This window comes from Anser brachyrhynchus, assembly GCF_964034855.1.
Source record: "Anser brachyrhynchus genome assembly, chromosome: Z".
Lineage (NCBI taxonomy): Eukaryota > Metazoa > Chordata > Aves > Anseriformes > Anatidae > Anser > Anser brachyrhynchus.
In genome coordinates, this window is record NC_137697.1 from 74,820,477 (window position 1) to 74,833,398 (window position 12,922).

At 40.9% G+C, this 12,922-nt stretch overlaps 1 protein-coding gene across 1 annotated transcript; it reads right to left on the reverse strand.

The window, feature by feature from the left end:
- Positions 1-280: 280 nt before the first annotated feature.
- Positions 281-11,085, reverse strand: CCNH (cyclin H). The gene is made up of 9 exons (XM_080574212.1): positions 10,901-11,085; positions 10,664-10,786; positions 9,368-9,441; positions 8,891-9,101; positions 8,460-8,623; positions 6,450-6,520; positions 4,644-4,755; positions 4,028-4,088; positions 281-472 (listed from the first exon to the last, which is right to left on the reverse strand). The coding sequence occupies exons 1-9, from the start codon at positions 11,015-11,017 to the stop codon at positions 434-436; spliced, it is 972 nt and encodes a 323-aa protein (XP_080430338.1). The 5' UTR covers positions 11,018-11,085; the 3' UTR covers positions 281-433.
- Positions 11,086-12,922: the final 1,837 nt, after the last annotated feature.

Here is a 12,922-nt window from a genome sequence, read left to right on the forward strand (position 1 = left end):
CAAGGTTATATTCTTTCAACAGGGTCAGTAACAAACTTGGGAAGAAGGCATGCATGTTTTGCTCTAAAGCACTTAAAGGATCAATTATCAGATTTGCTTTCTGCTTATATTTAACGACTTTGCTAAATACCAGGTTTGACTTCAGCTAATGCCATGCTGCAGCGCATTTCTTAACGTCACTTTGTCATGCTTGTGGGCCTGACAGATTTCTCTAAGTGAGCATTTCTTACTGATGTTTGACCTTAAATGAATGAGGGTTTTATAAAAGAGCTACAATTAATTACAAGTGAACAGTATAAAATGCTTTATTGCAAAGATATAAAATAGCAACAGAACAAATACCTCATTGCTACAGGCTTCATAAACCTTTGGCAGACAGGTTTACACGTCACAGGATAGCGGATGCTGCAGTGGTAGGATTCCATCCTCAGGGTTACATCAAATCCACAAGCTCATCATCCGTCCATTCTTCCTAAGGGAAGGAAAAAAGCAACGCCTTCAGCAGCGCGGCCGGAGGGTAAGCTTTGCAGGAACATGGACCAGCTGGTACTGCTGCACATGGTATCAGGGTAACATCCTTTACATAGGCCAGCTGAAGAGAGTTCAAGTAATACAAATAACTTCACTTTGATCTCTTAGATGGTGCCTACTATCAGTAAAAGATGTAAACAGTAACTTTAAAGTGATTTTAAAACTTAGTTTGTCTGTCCACCTTACTTGAAATCCATGTATTTCTGCCAGGACTGGTGGAAAAAATACACGAGCCAGGGACTGTTCTACTTCTGACAACCAGTAAGAATGTCAGTCAACGCGTAAAAGCTGAATACAAATTCATGCAAATCCTACACAGAAGCCTGTTCATTAGGCTCCCTCCCAGATTGTCATGATGTGCTTGACCTAAGACTATAGATAACAGTTGGTGAAAAAGATGAAAGGCTATTTTATTTCCTGACAACTACCAATGATCTCAGATTTCTGCTCAAACTTCCCATGGTGCTATGTGTGAGGACAGTTTAAGATGTTTCCCCTATTTTACTGTAAGACTCCATTTAAACTGTGATTCCTGAGTTCATTAAAACTATTGTCACTTTCCCTTTACACCCACCCACTGTGCTATCTTCTGCAGGGATGCTGAAACCAGAGATGACTCAGTCACATAAACACATCAGAGGAAAGATTTTGTTTTCAGCTTGTGCTGCCTTATCCCAGAAAACACAACTAAAAGCCTCAAGAGATAGACCCCCAACTTGTTTCTGTAAGCATGCTCTAATGCTTATCAAAGAAGGAGAAAAACAAAAACCCTTAGATTTTTTACGACCAGGATTTAGCACATAACAGCACTGTTACATGAACAGACTACAGACTAAGAAATACGTTAACTAGTGGTGACTAAGCCCTTTAGTGTTAAAGCTAGTTATCCATTCCCAACCTCAGAGTCACGAAGGTCATTTCAGCAGCCCGTTTTCACTGCCTGTTTGAGGTTTAGCTCATCCTTGTTTATTACAAGCACCTTTTCAGAGATTTCCACGGGAGCTCATCCTGCAGCCTTTTACTAATAACTTGCCCTCTTTATGGCTTCATTACTTTTGCAGTTGAGTCATCAATGGTCAATCAGTAGCCTGTGTATTTCTTCTGTCATTGCAAATTGATGGGCTCACCGTACCACTCATGGCTTCAGCATTGGTATTAACTTCAGTTATAAACTAATAATTGAGGGGAAAAAATCTTTATGGAATGTGCATTTGTCTATTATAGCCTAATTGCTTACAGCTATAAATACAGTATCAGCTGGCTGGACATTACTGAAACCTCAAGATTTGAAAAGTATGCGCATACAAGAGACTTTGAAAAGATTACTTTTTCCTTTGTGTCCTGGCTATTTCAAGTATGTGCCTGCACGTGGTAATTACTCGCAAATGAAAAAGTACAAACCCTTGGCAGTTCAGATACATCAGTATTTAAAGTTTCAAGATCTGTTAGGTCTGTTTAAGAAGGGATCATGAAATGCTGCACACTATGCCAATTTATCCAATCAAGTATATTCCTTTGGAAAAAGTATTGTCAATATAAATTACTCCATAAGAAACCCCGCAAATCAAAACTGCCTCAAAACACAGGTAATCAGCATAACTAAAGTAAGCTAAAGTAAGATCCCTTCAAATTAAACTGGGGAGTTAGTGGGGAGTAAGTTCCAAATAAGCTGTGGAGACTATTTTCTAAGTCACTTTGCAAGAACGTGAAAAAGTCATGAAAATGACAATTTAACAGAGTTGCCAGTTACTGTATGTTCCTTAAAGACTATCAGCCAGAGGACATAAAAGTTTTACAGCATTAAAAGAGTTACCATAAAATGTGGTTGAGGTTCCACGTTTCATTGGCCAAGTAAGGTAAAACTATATGATCTTTAAGGGCCCTTCCAACTGAAACCATTCTACAATTTAACGGTTTTAACATAGTAAGATTGTGTTTCATGTTGGTGCTGTAATGACTAACTAGAATCCACTGTGATCATTCATGTAATTCACAGAATCACAGAATGGCTGAGGCTGGCAGGGCCCTCAGGAGCTCATCTGGTCCCACCCCTGCTCCAGCAGGGCTACCCAGAGCAGGGTGCCCAGGCCCACGTCCAGGTGATTTTTGAAGATCCCCCAGGAGGAGACCCCACAGCCTCTGGGCAGCCTGTGCCAGTGCTCAGCCACCCGCACAGCACAGAAGTGCTGCCTGGTGCTCAGGAGGAGCCGCACGTGTTCCAGTTTGTGCCCGCTGCCTTCAGTCCTGGCAATGTCTTCACAGCACCCTCCCTCCAGGTATTTATGGACACATGAGATCCCCCTGAGCCCTCCCTTCTCCAGGCCGAGCAGTCCCAGCTCTCTCAGCCTCTCCTCCTGTCCCTTGATCATCTCGGTGTCCCCCTGTTGGGCTTCTTCCAGCATGTCCTCGTGTAGTGGTGGACCCTGAGCTGGACACACGACTCCAGGCACAGCCAGCCCCATGAGTGCTGCAGACTGGAGGGGAAGAATCACCTCTCCTGACCTGCTGGTGATACTTTGTCTGCTGCAGCCAAGAATACTGTTAGCTTTCTTTGCACAGAGGGCACACTGCCAACCCAATTCAACTAGTCTTGCTATTAAAAAAAAAAAACAAAAAACACAAAAAACCCCCCTGCATTTTATGGTAAGATTGACAGATCACTCTCTGTATGTACAAGGTCTTCGGTATCAATAAAAGTTCCATTAAAAAGGGTTCCTTACAAAGCTGAATGTAGCAGTACTGTCTACAATTTCCAGACAATATTACAACTGAAAATTATGAAAGGTGTTCAGATTAGATCATGAAGGATTACTCTACTCCTGTTTTCATTTGTTAAGTTACCGTCCCCACCGTATTTATACTTGGGCTCACAACCTGAGGTACAAGCTACTCATCTGCACTGTTTGCAAGTCGTGCTAGCAAACCGGCTACTTCCGCCTTGTTCAAGAAGCGAAAGTAAATGAAAACAATTTCACAAACAACTGGCCGGCTGAAAAACACTACCTAAAGCTTACGTGGAAATGCCAGCCTAATGCATTTTTCATCATATTACTTTCGCTGAATCCTGAGCAGTGAATTTCTGCCTGTACAGTTAGGATTTCAGTTCCTGGCCTTCTAAAACCAGGACTTTCATCACAGTATTCCAGGTCAGTTTAAAAGCTGTTTTCCCTCAGAGATATCGCAGAGTTTCAGACAGTGGAGTCGAAGTACTAAGCTTCATGTCGTACTATAGTTTGTCAAGAGACTTCCAAAAGCACAAGGAAGAGCAGGAAGGATGGTCTGCAAGTTCTTCCCACTCCCCACAGAAAATATGAGTATTTAAAAACACTCCCAAATGCAGGCCTGTAGTAACTCTGGCTCATTTTTAAAAATGAGTTGAAAAACACTCCGAGCAATATGTGGAAGAATATCAGAGGCAGAAGTTTGTCAGTGGCTGTGTCATTTTCATCAACCGTTAGAGTTGAAAAGCAAGTATTTGTACCATACATTTACCGACCTCATCCATTTTAGGCTTTTTTGCGTTATAGTCACCATCGTCACAACCTTTCCTCTTCTTCCTAACCGCCATCCAGAAAAAAAAAGTAGGTTTAGTTATTTTTTTCCAGAGTCAGTCTCCTTATTTGACTACAGTATTTAAGATTATATCATGAGAAAACGTGTAATATAAAAAACCACCAAGTCCCAACTGACAGCTTACTACAAGTTCACAATACGTACTAAACTGAAAGGGCAGAAAGAATTAGCAAGTCCTTCACCACTCACACAATTCTTAAGAAAGCATCAACCCTTTACACAATCTGCTTTAATCATGTTTTTTGAAGCCCATGAGTCTCATGAGATGAGATCAAGTGGTTAGATTTAGAAGCCACTCAGGATTCCACTTCCGTGTTACAAAATAACCATTGTTGGGGCCTGCTGTGCAAATCAGCACAGAGGAACAACATCTAGGTGTTACAGAAGAACTGCGTGAACTTGAGAACCAAGGCTTCGAACAGACACCTTTATGTTTGCATTGACATGCTTTCATCTTCATTCACTCACAGATCAGTCAGTGTTTCCATAGCATTAGAAAAGATTGAAATTTAACAAATTACAGAGTAGTATCTACTTACAGGTTGGTATTAAGTGAAAACTCCGGACTGTGACACTTCTCTAATTTCTGTTTTAGAGCAGCAACCTCTTCAGGCCTTGGCAGTTCATATTTCTTTATAAAATTTTTCATGCCTACAGTGACAACAACACAGCTCTAAGCAAACTAAGTAATTTCTGCTCCACCCTGTGAATTACACAAGGTCAGTATCAATCAGTAGTATGGCTCTCCTGTTACTGCTTATCCCTTTTATTTAGGTTTGAGCCAACAGTTATCTCCTTTCCCTCACATCTCTGCTAGGTTTTGAAAACATCACATCTATTTTCCAAACAGACTTCAAGACACTGCAAGTTTTACCAACTTAACAGAAAGCTTCATAACTAAAATCCTTACTTTTATTTGTCAAACCATTAGATGTTCCAAGTTCTGACCTTCTCCAACTCCCAAACCATTTGCTTACAAAACTTCCCATCGCATGCAGCACACTAACTTTGGAGTATCCAAGATTACATTCACGAGGCTTGACTACCATTGTAAAAACAGAGGATTAATTCTACATAGCATCAATGAACAGCAGAAGTTCAGCACAAAGAACTACAATGAAATAAGTTGCCAGCACCACATTTTCTGGTTTTCATCAAGGCAATTACAGAGTTCACATTACTCTGCCAGCAACTTTCAAAATAGATGGATATTTTTTGTATTCAGCATTGTTCCTTAGTCTTAAAAAATTGGTTTCTGTCTTGTACGAATGCAAATTAAATTTACAAGTACCCTACAAGAAAGAAGACCTTCTCTACCACCAGTTCTATGCAAAACAAACCATTTACAGATTTAGCACCTCAGCTGCTTCAAAATTTTCTGCCAGCCACATTTATGAAGAGCTGCCTTTAGGGTAATGCTACCTTCCACAAAACTGCAAGTGAATACGTGATCCCTGAGCTCCTTCTGCATTTCGCTAAGAGAAAACTGACGACTAGGTTTGTTAGCATAAGACAGAGGCAAGAGTACCTCAAACTTTATAAATTCAATTTAAATTGAATTTGTAGACCCTGCTGACTTGTATGATATAATCACCACCAAAGTCTGCTTAGTCAACAGACTGGATTTTTTCTTTTCGATGCTAGCACTCTCCGTTTTAAATGCATGCACTAGCTTAGAATATTAAAGAACTGAATGCCTTCTTAAAATTCCATACCTCGACTGCCATTTATTATAATGATCAGCGTACCGTACTCCCCACAGTCACAGCTAAACCATGCTAGCATTCGTGTTTTGTTTCTTATATATGTAGTTCTTTTGTACTAGCAAACCTAAACATCTTTTGAAACACCTTTATAGCTGCAAAGTAAAAGTGAGGTACAAATGCTGGCAGATCACTTATTTAGCTTACAAAAGTCACCCTCTGGCGGTAGAAGTAGTTATGTGCAGCTTTTGTCAGAAGCTGTACTCTCAAGTCATAGTGACTGAAGAGAAGTTATCCAAACTCACATGAAAACGTTAGCTAGTGCCCAAAACAGATTCCTCACTTTTGAATACAAATCAGTTACTAAAAAAATCAGTACAACATATATGATTTGTAAAGCATCAGGCTCTTTACCATTTTGATTTAATAACAAAGGTAAGTCTGAGTGTTTTCTCCCCCCTGCATATACCTAGTCAGAAGTTCATTGTACTGCCAACATTTTACGTACCCTATGCAAGCCCTGAGGTGAAAAAAACCATTCGAAGCAAACTTTTCTGCTTAAAACTTTTGTTATTTGAAAAAACTTTTTTTTTTTTCCTTCAGAGAGACAGTTTTTAATATTTGTTTCCAATGTTTACTTACATTTCATGCTACCTAGTAACTTGGCGAAGAGTTTTCTGTTTTCTTTCAGCATAAGGCTTTCTGATAAGTAACTGTAAGGAGAAATGAAAGAATAATTTCCTAAAATAAAGTGCCATAATTACTTGTGACAGCTATCATTAGTTAATAAAACACCTATTTCCATCTGCTAAAGTGTTATGATTAGATTTAGTAAGAACACTTTTGTTGCAGAAGTGATATAAAGTGACTGAAAAGCAAGTCCTTCACTTCCAGCATTCTTCTTCTGTTTCTCAGATTCAAAGTTCCTTTTAGTAACAACATTAACACAGCACACCCGAGGAACACCATTACACAGGTATTTATCACATTCCAGTGTTTTAAAAAAAAAAAGGAACTTAAGATTTAAGTGAATTTAGATGAAAACAATCTATTAAACAGAATATTGAACACATGGTACAAGACCTCTGAGTAAGAATACAAAAAGTTTAGAGACTAATCTCACTTTCAGCTTTAGCACTTGCTTTCTCATTTATGCTTCCAAATCTTAAAACAAATAAAACAAAAAAAAAAAAAGGTAAAAAAAATGCGCACACCAGCAGGTTAAAACCACAAGATACATAAGCAACAATCCTTGTCAAGATCTACAAAAAAAAAATAGTTTATCCCTTGCTGGGAAGAAAACTTGCATGTAAAATCCAAGGACTCTTAAAGTGTGATATTATCAGTCTGTGTGAACAGAAAACTTACTTATGAGAGATATACTCAGCTGTGTCAGTTGTAGCTCACAGTCTGAGGCCCCAGCCACCGTTAATTGCTGCAAGCTGGCAGCTGCTCACTTAGTGCCACTGCTCATACAACCTTAAGAGCCCTTTGCTGACACCGTAACTGGAGACTAACTGGTAGCCATTATTTGCCAGAGACCAGTTGCTGTTGTTTTTCCTGAAACTGTAACTTCCTGAAGACTGATTTATACACACTGACATCTGGGACCAACAGATTTTCAAGCCTCTGTGTTCTAACCCAACTCTGTCCTGCCAGTGTAGGGACCCCTACTCACAGGCCCTCAAGACCTGTGCTGCAGCTTCTCTCGTGTGCAGCAGCTGAAGCGCATGTGAAAGAGTGACTGACAAGGTTGTTGCAACTGTAGGTGCTGATGGGTGACAAAGAATTTTTTTTTTTTTTTTATGAGTAGACAAAGCTCACATAACTCGAATGACATGCTACCTACAAACTATTCTAGTTCCTTTTATATCCAAGCTTTCTGAGTTTTGGTGCATGGAGTACAGAATATAAGTTCAGGAATGAGATCGACAAGTTGCAATAAGCACTTGAACACTGGCACACTGTTTTGAGAAGACAGTGAATCCTGAAGAGCATCCTCCCACGCTGCGGAAGATTCTTTAAACAGAATGGCTTTAATAAATTGTCTTTCAGCGTTGATACCAAAGCCTTTCACGATGCCTTTAGAAACAGAAGTGGATAGGCCACAGAAAAGAAATGGAGTTACTTAAAGAGCACTTTATTATTATTACATTTCTGTGCACACTAATGGTTGTACCAACCAAGTGCAGCACTTACTGTTTCTGCACAGCTAGTAGCCGTCAGTTCAGAGAAATACCATTTGACTCCAAAATCTTAGGTATCTTAGAAATTCTTAGAAATCTTACTTTTTGTTTCAGTGATTCTTTAGGTGTTTCATACCCTCACTTTCTACTGCATTTCCAGTCTCTTCACTCTGGTCTTCACGATCAGTCTGAAAACCCTATTCTGCTCTAATTAGGGCAAAGCTGTCACTTTGGAAGAAGCAAAAAAACATTTCAAAAGGAATATAAAAACCAGACACCAACTAACTGCATAGCTCATGCTTTTCAAAAGTAGAAAAAAAAGCACTACAGCTTTAGTTTTGAAACATACTTAATGCAGCAGACAGTTAACTACCAAGTAAATGCATACTTCTACTAGTCAAGAACATCTACAGTAAAGTTTTATACAAGTAGCAAATAAATCCCTCCAAAGAAATGAAAACACTACCTCTCCATATTAATTCCCGCTCTTGACGCACTAGATAGGATAGCAGTGAGAGCTATCTGCGAGGGAGTGAAGAGTAGATATGCATCTGTCAGAGCCACTCGATTGAGAAAGTCATCAGCCGTTTTCCTCAATACTTCAGGATTCTCCAGCATTGGATAACGAGTCTAGAAAATAAACAGGAAAGTAAGTAGCTGTTCCTGATCTTCCACTCGTCAGTTCAGAATACCAAACTCAATAATGTACTGTAAAGCAAATGAGTAGCTGGCCATTTTATTCAAAATAAATAACGTTTAAAGAGCACAAGAAAACTCCTTTCAAACACCTATCATTTTACAATCAACATCATTAAGAGCACACTTAATTTTTCTAACAAGCCATGACATTTGTCTAACATTAGCATATGAAGTACGCAGCACATAAAATGTTATTACCTTCAAATCAATTAGAAATCCCTCAAACGGCCTGTATGGATTGTGCACGATAAGATGGAAGTTCAGCTGCTGAATAAGTAACAGTTCATATTCCAGTATCTGTTCAAGAGCTTTTCCTTGTCCAAGAGGGCTTTCTCGAAGGTTACCAACAAACTGTGCGCTGGACACATTAAATTCATCTACTTTACAGGCCAAAAACGCACATGTTAGCCTTGAGAAGGTTAAAAGGAAAAAAAAAAAAAAATCATATCTGCAGCATCCATGTTTTAATGAGAACTTCTGTGCAGAATTATTTTTTTAATCTTCAAAGTACCATGTTTAGAACACAAACTTTTCCAAGTAGAAACAGAAGGTGACCACACTAGGTCTTCACATACATTTAATCTCTTTTTTTTTTTTTTTAATATCTTAACAAATGCCAAGTATACTTCTGATGGTCTAATCAATATGGTAAGTCAATGTGTATTGATAACTCACATTATTATCCGAGGATGATACTCCATCACTGAGTTGTTGAGGTAAAAGCGTTTGAAATACACGCAAGCTGTTCCCTACATTAAAAAAAAAAGAAAAGGGGGGGGAGGGAAAAGTATAGAAGCAAAAATAGATTGAGAAAAAATAAAATAAAATCACACAACAGTAACAAGTGTGAATATATACTACAGGCATACAGGACACAATACAGGCACAAATGCCATGCCATTAAACACTCCCATATCTAGTACATTTGCAAGTGTAATAAGCTTACAAGATTGTGGTTTGGTTATCTTTTCTGCCATTTTTAGACGTAGATGTAAGAAGACTGTGCAAAAAGCTGATGGCATCTTCATGAAAATCTGACATTGACATGAAATTTAAAAGACAGTGAAAGTCAGTTTTCCTGCATGTTTAAAAGTGACACTTCTCTGGGTGTCTGTAAGTACCTCAGCCTGTCAACGCTGAATTTCCCACTGATCTGAACCCCACCAGCATGAAATCAGGTATTTCAAACCTGTTACTTGGGAAGTCTGACTCAGCACACTGACTTAAGGCAGACAATTCTCAAATATAAGGCCAGGTTTCATACAGCATATAGTGGCAGCCTAATGATGCACAGTAAATGCATTTTTAAGCAAGATACTATTTTCGTTATTCACCACAGTGGCCAGAAAGGGAGATGACTGATGGGGGTACTTCTGAATGACTAGCTGGCAGAAGGAGCACAGTTTAAGTCCCTGCTTCAGCTCCCTCCCCCTTAGTGCACTCTTCTGCCTTCAAGGTAAGTCACCTCAGAGGTCCTTTTTTCCAAGCCAGTACAGGTGCCTGAACTAGCACGCTTTGCTCAGATGCACACCAGTGCTGGAAAAAAAAATGGACCGTACACCTCAGCTTTGGGACCCCTCCAGCTCCCCCTGCAGCAGCAAGGCTGTTTTATTGTCTCACTAACTCATTGAAATCAATTTAAATGAACTGAAACATTTGTATCATGAATTGTACCATTGAAAAGCTCTGGGTTTGTTTCTGTTCCTTGATGATGGAAGGGGAAAGGAAAGTGTTACCCAATGCAAGCATTACAGCCACAGGAAACAAACGAAGCCGAGAAATTACTGTTTTTGAGACTGGTGCACTATCCAGAAAACAAAGGGAGAGAGAAAGCAGCCTGAAACGCGATGTGCAGCACCGGAGAGGTGGAAAATAAAGGGATATTCGTGCTCCCAGGAGTCAGACGAGCAATGCCAAGGCACACGAGACGCGTCGAGGACCACAAAGCACAGGGTCACGGCGCCTGCTTACCACCACCGACCGCGGCATGGCGGGCTTAAAGACGGCGCAGAAATCCAGCAGCCGCTTCTCGTAGTACTTGCAGATCGCCAGCTCCTCGTGGGGCTCCAGCAGGCACGACTCGCTCGGCGGCACCTGTGAGGGGACACGGCCGGATGGGATAAGGGGCGGGGGGGGGGGGGGAGCGCCCTTCTCCCCTCACAGCCCGGGGCCCCGCCGCCACCTTCCCCCCTCCAGCCCGCCCCGCACCTTCCCGTTCGCCGCCACCCTGCTGCGGAACTTGCGGTTGGCCTCGGCCCGGCTCCGAGCCAGCTCCTCCTCGCTGCCGAAGGTCCAGTGCCGCCGCTGCGTGCTGCTGTAGAACATGGCGTCGCCGACCGGCCCCCAACCACCACCTTCGCGGCCGGGCCTTGGGGGGCGGGGAGGGAAGATGGCGGCCGCGGGGCGGGGCGGGGCGGGAAGATGGAGGTGGGTGGGCTCAGTCAGCGCAAAATGCGCCGCCCCGCTGGTGTTCTAGACACGGCCACGGAAAGAAGAAGCGAAATAAAACCTCACAAGAAGTAGTTAAAGTTAACCGGAGGAATATGTGTGGGAAGAGGGAAAACAGGCCATGTTCGGGTGTGTGGCTGCCAACACAGCCTACACCTCTACGATAGTACAAAGCTAACCACAGTCGTTCGTCTTTTCCTGGGTCTTTTCACATAGTTAAATGTGAACTTTGACAAGGAAGCGAATTGGGGTCTTGCCCAGAGTCAGCGTGGCATGAAATACCTGCTGGTACAGGAAACCCTGAAAACGAAGAATCCCTTTTTTCTTGTGATAATGTAGCAAGAGGACTTGCTGCCCTGCCTCTTACGGTGGTCAGCCTTACATTTACATTTTTCGTTACAGTATTGCATAGCTATAAAATGCAAATTCCTGTTTTTTCTCAAGCTTCTCAAAAAATTGTAAAGTGCGCTGACATCAAAAAATAAACTCTCCTTGTTCCAATGCATTTCAATGTTTTGTTTTCATCCATGTACCTATAAAACCATATAATCCATCAATATCAAATAATAATACATTCAGGGAAAACAAAACAAAACAAAACAAACAAACAAAAACAGGGAATAATATGTGTTATGCCAATTGAAATCAATCTCCATGAGTTTTCAGTGAAACATTTGAGAACAAAGGGTCCTCCAGTGGTTCTTCTAGTCTTTTCTCCTATGTAAAGTCAGGATTGATTTCATAATTGCTAAACTGTATCCTGTAAGTTGATGTATAGTCTTCATGAGTGTCTCAGTGAAGGTGACTTAACAACACGCCATGTTAGCTGGTCCCATCATTTCACCCATCACATGGTTCTCTCCAGAACTTTGTGTATTTTCCCTGTTGGTGCTTTCATTTTAGATAATTATGTGGCTTGGTGTACATAGGCAAGCCAATGACACTGACATTTGGTTACTTAAGTTTCTGTTTGGTCTCTTTTTCTAGATAGCACATACCTGCTTACCAGAACTTGCTTCCTTTCTACTGCTCTGCTGAAGGTGTACTGGGAGCCTTGCAGAAGACGTATGGCAAAGTTAGTGGTTTTGGACAGCCATGTCTGCTCTGCTGGGGCTTTGTGCATGAGGCTTCAAAAGCCCTTATGTTAGCATGAGTGGTGTCAAAAAGGATATCCCAGTCCATCAGGAGGAGATGTGTGGTTTCATTTGTTACGCAAAATAGAAGGCACCCAGGTGCATGAGCGGGGAGGAACCTCTCCACACAGCAGATTGGTGCAGCATGCCCTGGGAAAATCCATCTAGGGTTACTCAATGCTACATGAATATGGGGTCCCCAGCATCTGAAGGGACACTATCTGTATATTTTTTTTTCATTTTGGCATATTAAAATAGCTATTTTATTAAGCTATTCATTGTTGAGCCATTCACATTGAGATGCAGAACTGAGTTGAGGAGGAGGACAGGGCTGAGAGAGAAAAAGAAGAAGCCTCAGCACTGTTCAGGCACTGTTCAGCATTATCCAAAACGCTGCTGTGTAATCAACAGGATTTTACCCACAAATTCAAATCACACCACCATACAGGCTGCTGTGAAGAAAGTTTTAATGTGTTATTTTAAAATTTTAATGTGTTATGTGTTTTAATGTGCATAAAATTTTAATGTGTTATCTCTTAATTCAAAAACTTAATAAAAATAGAAATGCTGCAGTCCAATTCCTTGCACAAGTAACCAAATCTATGGAGAGTTGTTTAAAATACACTAATAAAGTGCAGAGTAGGCATAA